Genomic DNA, 10,660 nt, shown 5'->3' with positions numbered 1-10,660 from the left:
TTGAGGGTTTTATTCTCGCTTGCAAAAGTGACAGATAAATGAAAGTTACTTGAAAGATGAAGTAACAAAGGTCAACAAAAACCCACCAGAGCATAAACATTGTAGTGTGGAGATGATTGCATGTCTGACTGCTTGAGTAAAGAGAGAGATGCTCTTATGATGTTATGTAAAGGACTGGCGTAGCTGTCAGCGCACATTTAACACATGCAGAACCTGACCGCCGAGGGGAATTTAGAAGTGTTTGCATTCTCGCCTATGTGGAACAATTTTCATTTATGCTTCCAAATTTAAGAAGCAGTTGGAAAGACTGAATCACTATAAACTATTAACGAGTCTACTGCTTAAAAAGGTTATTTTGATCATTGTCTGGTGTGTACATATACAGTGAGCTCTAAAAGCATGGGGACAGTGACATTTGTTGTTGTGGCTCAGTACTCCAGCACTAGATTTGAAATGAAACAATGACTATGAAGTAGATTAAAGTGCAGACTAAACTTTCATCCATAAATCATTTAGAAAACACTGCACTTTTTGTACATAACCCCCCCCCATTTTAGGGGACTAAAAGTATTGGGACAAATTCACTTACGTGTAGTAAAATAGTCAAACGTTTAGTGAAAAAGTTAAACGCACAAATAAATCATACCCCCCAAGACATGTTTGGGGGGGTATGATATTTGTGCATCTGTAACTTTCTCAATCATCATTCACCACTCATTCAGGCCTATCCGTAATCATGGTAGCATCCATCTTCCTGTTGAAGTATATAGAAACATTATATTCTTATTTACAATAAAAGTGACTCCAAGATGACAATACTTATCATAGATTTCTATTGGGCACAAAATAATCTAAAACACAACCAAAACAAACAGCAAATGCTTCCAACAAGTTTGTAGAGTAACAGGCTTGATGTAATCATTGTGTGCTAGGAATATGGGTCCAAATACTCAACTTTTGACTACTTTAATACACAAGTGAATTTGTCCCAATACTTTTGGTCCACTAAAGCTGAGAGTCTGCACTTTTACCTCCCATCATTGCATCCAAAGTGCTGGAGTACAGAGCCAAAACAACAAAACACTCCGTCCCAATACTTTTGGGGCTCACCATCTGTGCATTTAAGCATGCATGAGTGTATCTGAGGCATAGCTGACAAGAAAACACAAATATATTAAAGTACAACGAGTGTGCCATTATCTTTTCCTCAGTTTGACGGTCTGATATTCCAAACCTCACAGGTCTGGAGTTTAGAGAGGCTGACTGTGTGTGATGGGATACAGCCTGACGTGGTTGAAATCAGCCATGTTAAAGGAAAAGCATAGTAGCACTGAGAGAAGCCAGCCAGGCAGGCAGAAAACAAAGCAGGCAGCAACCAGCCACAGAGAGAGGGACCCCTAGAAAACCTCCCTTCTGCACCAGGGTTGGGCTCTAATCAGTTTTCAACTCAGTACTATGAAATAAGTGAATTGGCATTCAATTGACGCAGATGTAGACACAGTAGCCACAGAGACGGGTAAGGCCAGCCAAACACTCTTACTGCACTCTACCTGGGGTCATCTCACCAACCTGTCTGTCTCCACTAACCTTGCTCATCAGCCAGCACAGGACAGAGCAAAGTCCAGACAGCTGTCCTCCTAGTGGGGGGTGGTGATGGGCCATACACACAAATACGGAGACACAATACCAGTTGACACTACGGAATAGGCACACAGGGGTAAGGCTTAGTGACAATGATGACATAGGGACTGTTCACACGTATGATTATGCTACATCTTAACTGTAACACACAGGTGAGAATTAAAAAAGGAATGCATGTCTATTAAACTCATTTGGAAATAAAACATATTTATTTCATTGTTAAAATGCAATATTTATTACTGTACATTTCAGATGAACATAATTTATTCCAAAATGACTTATAAATATTTAGATGACCAAAATAAACAAAAAGACAAATAATAAGATTGTAATATAAAAAATATATTAAAAAGCATAAGAAAACAGAGGGAGATGATTTTGACTGGCTTGAGGCAGGCAGGTAGCCTAGTGTTAGGCCAGCGTCGGAGTCACTGGTTCAAATCGCCGAGCCGACTAGGTGAAAAATCTGCCAATGTGATATTGAGCAAGGCACTGAAACCTAGTCGCTCCTGTAAGTCGCTCTGTATAAGAGTGTCTGCTAAATTACTAAAAACATTTCAAATGTAAATGCAGGTAGCTTTTATGTCACTTTTACCATGACCATTACATGATGGTATGACACACAGAACACCACACACAGTCACGTCAGAGACAAATACAGACAACACGAACACTGAGGAAGACAAATAAGTGGTTTCACTCTGTAAACACAGATAATTCCATCTGCATAAATAAAATACCTCTTCCATGCTTTTTCAGCAGACCAACTGAATATCAGTGAGGGAGGGTGTCCAGATTGAGACAAATGAAAACAGCACTTGGGTACAGATGTATTTGCGACCGGTAAATTCCCAGCAGTAACCGCTTCCATTACCAGCATGTGGTTGCTAAAAGTATAAATACTGAACCAATAATGTGCTCTCTCTCTGGTCTAACTCCTTATGTGCAAATAAATTCGAATCCGCAAACTTCCAGCAGACATGACAGTGCCCTTGTATCGTTAAAGTAAACCAAGGTTAGGTTAGCTTGTCCCTATTGCTTGAATGTAAACAGAAGGAAGGCATAGTCTGAAGAGTTGGAGAGTGCCACTGCTATCAGACTGAACTAAAAACCCAGTGGCAGCCACACTTTGTAAACAAACATTTTAATAAAATCTCCTACGTTTCTCCTTAACTGCAAAACAAGGGCAAAACATTTAACCCAGCTGGGAAGTGGATGAATCATATGTAGGCTGTTCACTGTTCCCTTTTTCACTGAAATGAAATACAGAAATAACACTGAGTTGCCTGATTATAACATTAGGGCATGGAATGGCGTAAGTAACTAACGGTTGAGCTACACCCAGGTCAAACATGGCCTAGCAGCCAGCTTCACTTTCTCTTTCCAGCCACAGACAGTCTTTTACTGTCAACTGTAAACAGTCTGGTATAGACTGGACTACCAGGACCAGGCAACAACATATGTAATGACCACAACAGGATCCTGGACCCTTAGCAATAGTACTACAGTACACTGGTATGAGGGACTAAGTCATGAGGGGGTGACCCCATACACAACAGACAGTCAGGCAACAGTCAAAGGGGGTTGGGTTCGGTTGGAAAAGGCAACTAAACTGGGGTCTGCAAGTCAGGCTGAAGGTGGTTTGGGGTTGCAGGTAGCGGTATAGGGGAGGGGGGAACCTGTAATGCACAAGGGGGCAGCTGGGACGGCGTGGGCCCTCCTACCACGTTTATCTCCTTCTTAGCGGCCAGCTCTATCTCAGTGGCAACTGTCTGGGACGACTCCTCCACTGGCATGAAGCCTCGCCTGTCAATCAAACTGAACACGGGACAACATGGAGGAAACAGGTTAGTCAAATAGTTCAGGCTTCAGGTCAATTCAGTTTCCTTCTTAGTCAAATCAAGGAGTGATTAGAAATTAAATTCATGCATTGGAGAAAATCCTCAGAAATCAATGGGGCATTTTTAAACACTTCCTAAATAGACTGATTTGAAGAAAGAACTGACTCAAACTCTATCAAAGAAACATTATAAACCAGGCTGAGTCTCACCTGGGAGGCATGGGTCCACAGAGTACAGAGCAGCAGTTAGTAATGATGTTGTTATAGCTGTAGGGGTTTCCGGTATCCTCCGCCCCACTCTTCCCCGACCACGAGCCTTTGATCTGGGAACAAGAGAGAAACACAAGATTGACCATCAGTCCTCGACCTAGACTAGTTTTAGTTTATTTGTCAGGGACCAGGCACAACAAACATGACACCAGGTTAAGCTGCATGGCTACTTTCCATCTGCACATACCGGAAGGGTCACTTAACTGTTTAAAGCGCAAAATCTGCAGTCAGTCAAACATGTGATTTTCCTGGGTTTTATATACATTTCCACACTATAAGGTTGGAGTAATAATATGACATTTTGAAAATGCCCTCAGTGTAAGAGCTGTTGGAAAAGCCCATCTGAAATGTTTCCAATTTGGTGGGGTAGAGTTTTGGCCTACCATGGTGGCCACACTATGTGGTAAATTAGTTTATAGGCCAATAAGAAAGAGTTCCAAACCTCTCTGCTAATAACAGCTAATTTTCCATTTTCCCCTCACCACTCAGACCACTCCCAGACAGCCTAGCTAAATTCTTACTTGAGAAATTGCCCTTTACTAAGTTGCCATTTGTTTCTTTTTGACTATTTTAATTGAAAACAATCACAGTAAGATACTTAATGATTTGATAGAGATAAAAACAGCTGCATTGAACCTTTAAAGTGTATAATACCTATATGTTTATTATACATATCCCAGAAGAGACAGATATCACACTCATTGACATTTACTCACATCTTCATTTGTTGTCAGGTTAGAAGCAACCAGGTAGGTATGGAAGCCTGAGAGGCCCAAGATGGACCAAACTGAAAAGAAGCAAATCACCAGCTCCACAGCAGTGCAGGAAGAAAAGTCAAGGACAACATTTATGGTTTGAGTATCTAAATATCACCAGAGATGTCAGCTGGACAGCCAGATTGAGAGACCCATTCATATTCTGCAATATGGCCAAGAAGCTGAAGTGAATGACAGTTTAGGTGCCCTAACACCAGACTACTCGAGGCAGGGAGTGGTATTATGAGGGGATCTGATCAGTTACACTAGACACACAGTCTTGGTAAAAGGATATCTGGCTGGACTCTCCTGAAGAGCAAACATCAGGCCTCTCCCTCCTTGTGCCCCTGAGGACAGAACCATTGAAAATTGATACAGAAAACCATGACAGGATGATAAATCAGGATATACGCAACCGTTCCATACAAAATCACAAGCCCGGGCAGTGTCTTCTGTGTAGACTACGTACTCAGTGCTAGATGTGTGGCGACGCAGCCAAAGATGAAGACTGTCAGGAAGGACAGAGAGACGATGAAGGTGTAGAAGAAACGATAGTTCCTCTTCCCAACACAGTTCCCCACCCAGGGACAATGGTGGTCGAATCGCTCTGGAGGACAGGAAGAAAGAGTGAGGAAGAAGAACATTTACAAATATCTACAAAGGACATCTCATTGACATGAAGGCCAAGCTCTCAAGACCCTTTCAACAGTAAAATAAATGTGAATTAAAATGTAGAAGTCTAAAAAGAAAATTAAGACGGCCTGCTTTCAGTGTTGATCAACATATTTATGGAGGATACCAACACTAATAAACCATCTTTATAAGACTGTTTTGTTGAACAGTCTTTATTTATCAATCTCAGTAACAGGCTGTGTAGCATAGTCTAAATAATTCAGTCTAACAAATGTCAGTGTGTCCCTCTGTCTACGTTCCGTGTTGAACGTCCACCTCTGTCACCAGTCCTTACCCACACAGTTGTCACAGAGGGAGCAGTGGGAGGTGCGCGGTGGCCGGAACATCTTGCAGGTGAAACAGTACTTGAGCTTCACTACCTGCTGGTTGATCATCACCTCCTTGGTGCGGGGAGGGGGTCGGTAGGTGGAAGAGCCAGAGTTATCTGAGGAGGAGAGAAAGACAGGGAGGACATATCAAGAGATATAGTACACAAGGTGTGTGTGTGTATTACTATTCTCTTGGGTACCGGAAATCTCCCAAATTCCTCACAAAGATAGTAAAAAAAGGAAAATTCCCTTATTTTAGGCTTAGGTGTTAGGGTTAGAATTAGAGGTCAGGGAAAATAGGATTTTGAATGGAAATCTATTTTTGGCCCCCACTAGTATAGTAAAAACCTATGCTTTGTGTGTATGTGTCCATGTTGTGATCCAGGCAGTAGTAGCTTTAGGCCTAATTGCTGGCGGAGTGGTGTCCATTAAGGCGGCTTCATGGGGGAGGCAATCAATCAACACAGGCTCTGTGTAATGTATGAAAGTGCGCTGCCTGCCTGGCAGTCCCATATGCTGCGTTTAGACAGGCAGTCCAATTCTAATCTTTTTGTTTCAGTTGAGTGATGGTTCAGTTGAGTATCAGGTTTCAGTTGAGTGATGATTTGATGTATTAGACTGGCTCTATCACTACATGGCATGAGCTCATTAATAGTAAAGTGTAAGGTACATTCAAGATAACAACGAAGTCACAATGTTTGATACACAACTGAATATTAGGCAGCAAGTCAGAACTAAGTATGATACTTTTGATAAGAACTTTCTGGAAGTATTCATCTGGTTCAGGAAAATAGGCCTAACCAGCAGATATGCACAACTTAGGCCTAAACCATGTTGCAGAAAGCTGAGTGGACATCACGCTCTGTCATCCTAACAGAGACACGTCACAAGAGCATGAGAATATCATCACTCAATAACATTTTTTTTATACTTTTGGTGCCACACAATGAAATTACTTTAAAACCACAACCCCCCCTACGTGAAGTGAGTTTCCACTCTACAAAAAACAATGAGAGAAAGAGATGAAGAGAAAATGAGGGAGGGGGAGCGAGAGAGAGATGTTAGTGGCAACCCACTGCAATGGGGCCAGTGTCTTTGAATTTTTCACAAAATTAAACGGCACAGTTAAATACCCACACAGCAGACTGACCACCCACACAGAAACAAGCAGTGCCACTAACAGTTCAAAGACCTCTATCCCTCCCTCCCTCCCTCCATGCCCGTTCAGAAGAGACTGTGTGTGTGGTTCAACCATTTGTTGGCTGAATAATGCATTGCTTCAAACAAAAAAGGCAGGAAACTACCATATATGTTGCTACTACAGTGTGTCAAAAACCAGCGCAAACCAACTGGTGATAAAAGGTCAAAAAGAGAGCAGAATATGGAGCAGGAAAACAAATGGTGAACGTGTACACAATGCTGGGAAAGTGAGTGGGAAAGGAAGAATGTTCTTTACGGTGTGTATGTGTTGCCCTTACCGATCTGCTTCTCAATGTCTGCGGCCTCGTCCGGTGTGGCCCGGGGCAGGATGCCAGGGTCAGTGAAGCTGGTTTGCAGAAGGGAGATGACTACAAACACAAACAACACTCCTCCAATTGCTGGGATGAACACAGTCAGATGCTTCAACAGGAAGGGACAGCTGTATTGACAGGACAAAGAAAAAAAGAGGACTATATTCAGCAACAATTAAAGTGGACTTCCTTATATGTTAAAACTAATGTTAAAACTACGGGTGTGTTTACACTGGAAGCACAACTCTGATATTTTGCCCAATTAATAGGCAAAAGAGCGGACCTGATTAATCAAAAGACCAATAGGCCCCTTTCTGCGTTTGCAAAGTGCCACAAGAGGGCGATGTGCGTGCAATTTGCAGAAACCCCTCCCTGCTAATATGTAAACTGCTAGTTACAAACGCAGTAAATCCGTGTGGAGCTCAAATGGTGAGCTTAAGTATTCGTTTTTCACAATGTATTCAGAATATTACTGTGCATTATCTGCGTACGATCAGGAGCGCTTCTTCAGGAAAATCTCATTAGGCAAAAAGCCTTATTTACATGTTGCTTATGAGTATATTTCACACTACCTTTGGATTATAAATTGGATTGTGAGTCTTGTATAAATGTTCTGCATAATATAAAGTTTGTGTCATCCTCGCCAATCAATTTCATTATACTTAAAAAACACGTCAACCAGTAAAATGGCTCTTTGGCTAGCTTTGCTACAAGCCTGTCAATGAGCGTTAGCATTCTATCTAACAACTGCTGAATCCAAAATAGGTATTTTGCAACTATCACAACCAAATATAATCTTAGTGACTGTTCAAGCAATAATCAAAACAACATTGTAAGCCTAGGAGAACCCACCCCCCAAAAATATAATAGCTTATTTCAGTGGGTGATAATACATGCGCGCTGACTGACAATGTGTGGTTATTCCAAGTTCATTTCCGCAACCAGAAATCGTGCGTAACGTCAGTGTGTCGGGTACCGAAAATAAAAATTAGAATTGGGCTGACTGTTAATGCAGCCTGGCTTCATTAAGGTCATTTTTTTTATCACCAGGACAACTAAAGAGGTCAAGATTGATTGCAGAGCACTGCAGCGACAATCAGGACCCTGACTAACCACATGAAGGACTAGTTCTCATTTTCAACATGAGAAACTGAAAACGCTGTCAAACACAATAGTACAATATTGCAATAGTTTCTCAACCACCCAGAGAGGATGTGGTTTTAATCAACTTTCACTTTTTAATTACTACTGTAGCATAGTCTCAGGAGATGTAACACACATTTCAGCAAGACACTTGTAAGAATATGTAAGGACATGTTCTGGTATTAAAACTATTCCTCTATTGTTGTGACCAGAATCTACTGTATTGGTTAAACTGCTAGACACACAACCAAACTTACCATGGTTTGTTGAAACCTGTGTGGCATAATTTTAATGGCTAGGGCAAACATTTGTGTCAAAGCAATGCAAAAGAAAACGAGAACTTGTACTTACTCGAAAACAAAGAACAGTACAGTGGTGACCAAAATGAGGCCGAGGGTGAGTGGTAGGACACCGCTTTGCTGAGCCACTATGATCCGTCCATCACAGTAGAAGCGATTCTTGCCGGGGAAAACTTCCCATTTTCTCCGTGCGGTTTCCCCCTTCTTCTCTTCCTGAACAACAGCCTGTTGCAGCGGCAGGGTCGGGGTTGGTGTTGGCGTTGAAAGTGCCTGCGGGTCGATTTGCTGGTATTCGCAATGTTTCATGATTTACGAAATTTTGGAGCTTCCCGAATAGAGGAGCTGTCTTGTGCTTGCCACCGCAATCTACATAGGCAACAACTTGCTAATTCTCTAGCTAATGTTGGCTAACTAACGTTACCTAACAATAACATCGACTAGCGTGTTGCCAGTAACGTTAGCTACAAACATGTTCCAGTACCGGTAAGTTAGTGGTGCATGTCGTCATTGAATCAACAACGTCACCAAGCGTATCCAGTGTATGCAAACAATGTCCCCAAAATATACACTCCATGAGGAGAACAATTCGACTATGATATTATCCATAATTTCGGTCTATCATCCTAAAGAACAGCTGTGTGTGTGTGTGTGTGTGTGTGTGTGTGTGACCCATTACATTCGTATGACCGCTTAGCTGGCTAGGCTAACGCGCTAGCTAGGCTAACGCTACCTAGTTAGCCCAAAAATCAGTGATGAACAGACTAACGTTAGTGAATAGTAGCTAAGTAGAAAGCATATCCTATGCACAGCATAAAAATAGGTATCAGTACCATACCAGGGTTCTGTTTGATACGGACGGTTCAATATGATCCTATTTGAAAGCACCAACTCCTACACTTTCAGCCAGGCAGATGAAGCAAAGTGATGTTGGAATTTCCCGGTGGTGATGTAGATGAGGGTTTTCGTAGCTACGAATCGCCGCTAACCAACTGCAGACCGTCTGTTATACTAATAAACATCATAATCGAAATTCTCATTTATGTTGGTCTCGTGTAGTCTATTACATTCAGGAACGCGTACAGGTCAGGCGCACTTCTCTCCATCATCCAACGTTATGACCGAGAGGAAGAGGCGAAGCGAGAGGATTTACTCCACCCCAAATCTATCCACGTGAGAATAAGCCCTTTTTTTCACAACTGACATCACATGTATTTCCATTTATATTGTAAAAGCGGTCCCTGGGCTATCTTGTCAATACAATATATAATATTTGGTCATGATCGCTATGGAATGTTTACGACACATTAAATTGTTGTACGGCGTTCATGATTTGCTGGCAAGGAATTACGACAAACGTGGAAACCTTTATTAGGTTAGTCAACTATTTTTCTCCTTCCCCCTTCTGACACCCAGGTGGCGACACGCATCTCTGCTTCCTCAAGCTCATAAGATGGAACTGCTCTTCTTCCCCAGGAAAGCCTGCCCGCTCAAATACCTCTCCATCAGGGTTGACAACTCCACAGTGTCACCCTCCCAGAGTGCAAAATCCCTTGGCGTGACCCTGGACAACACCCTGTTGTTCTATGCAAACATCAAAGCGGTGACCCGCTCCTGCAGGTTCATGCTCTACAACATCCGTAGAGTACAACCCTACCTCACACAGGAAGCGGCGCAGGTCCTAATCCAGGCACTTGTCCTCTCCTGTCTGGACTACTGCAACTCGCTGTTGGCTGGGCTCCCCGCTTTTGCCGAACCCCTGCAACTTATCCAGAACACAGCAGCCCGTCTGGTTTTCAACCTTCCCAAGTTCTCTCATGTCACCCCACTCCTCTGCACACTCCACTGGCTTCCAGTTGTAGCTTGCATCCACTACAAGACCATGTTGCTTACCTACGGAACAGCAAGAGGACCTGCCCCTTCCTACCTTCAGGCTATGCTCAAACCCTCCACCCCACCCGAGCACTCTGTGCCGCCACCTCAGATCTCTTGGCCCTCCCACCGCTACGCTCAGCCCAGTCCAAGCTCTTCTCTGTCCTGGCACCCCAATGGTGGAACCTGGTTCAGAGTCCCTGCCCATCTTCCAAAACCATCTAAAACCCTACCTCTTCAAACATTATCTTAAATAATCCTCCTCACCTTGACACACCCCCCTTTCTAGCTCTGACTCTACTGACAGCTACGCTATTGAGGACAAAAGTTA

At 42.8% G+C, this 10,660-nt stretch overlaps 1 protein-coding gene across 1 annotated transcript; it reads right to left on the bottom strand.

The window, feature by feature from the left end:
* Positions 1-1,828: 1,828 nt before the first annotated feature.
* Positions 1,829-9,585, bottom strand: LOC120027292 (palmitoyltransferase ZDHHC18-A-like). The gene is made up of 8 exons (XM_038972211.1): positions 8,513-9,585; positions 6,986-7,146; positions 5,474-5,623; positions 4,976-5,113; positions 4,802-4,853; positions 4,468-4,570; positions 3,692-3,804; positions 1,829-3,459 (listed from the first exon to the last, which is right to left on the bottom strand). The coding sequence occupies exons 1-8, from the start codon at positions 8,764-8,766 to the stop codon at positions 3,249-3,251; spliced, it is 1,182 nt and encodes a 393-aa protein (XP_038828139.1). The 5' UTR covers positions 8,767-9,585; the 3' UTR covers positions 1,829-3,248.
* Between the last annotated feature and the right edge of the window lie 1,075 nt (positions 9,586-10,660).

Source organism: Salvelinus namaycush, chromosome 32, assembly GCF_016432855.1.
Source record: "Salvelinus namaycush isolate Seneca chromosome 32, SaNama_1.0, whole genome shotgun sequence".
In the NCBI taxonomy this organism is placed as follows: domain Eukaryota; kingdom Metazoa; phylum Chordata; class Actinopteri; order Salmoniformes; family Salmonidae; genus Salvelinus; species Salvelinus namaycush.
The sequence above is the reverse complement of the archived record's forward strand: the minus strand, read 5'-3'. Positions and strand labels throughout refer to the sequence as shown.

Coding starts and splice junctions, on each gene's coding strand:
- LOC120027292 (XM_038972211.1), bottom strand. CDS start 8,766: ATGAAACATTGCGAATACCAGCAAATCGACCCGCAGGCACTTTCAACG. Junction 5,624..6,985: donor AGACATTGAGAAGCAGATCG/GTAAGGGCAACA, acceptor TCTCCTCCTCAG/ATAACTCTGGCTCTTCCACC. Junction 4,571..4,801: donor CTTCAGGAGAGTCCAGCCAG/ATATCCTTTTAC, acceptor TTCTTCCTGCAC/TGCTGTGGAGCTGGTGATTT.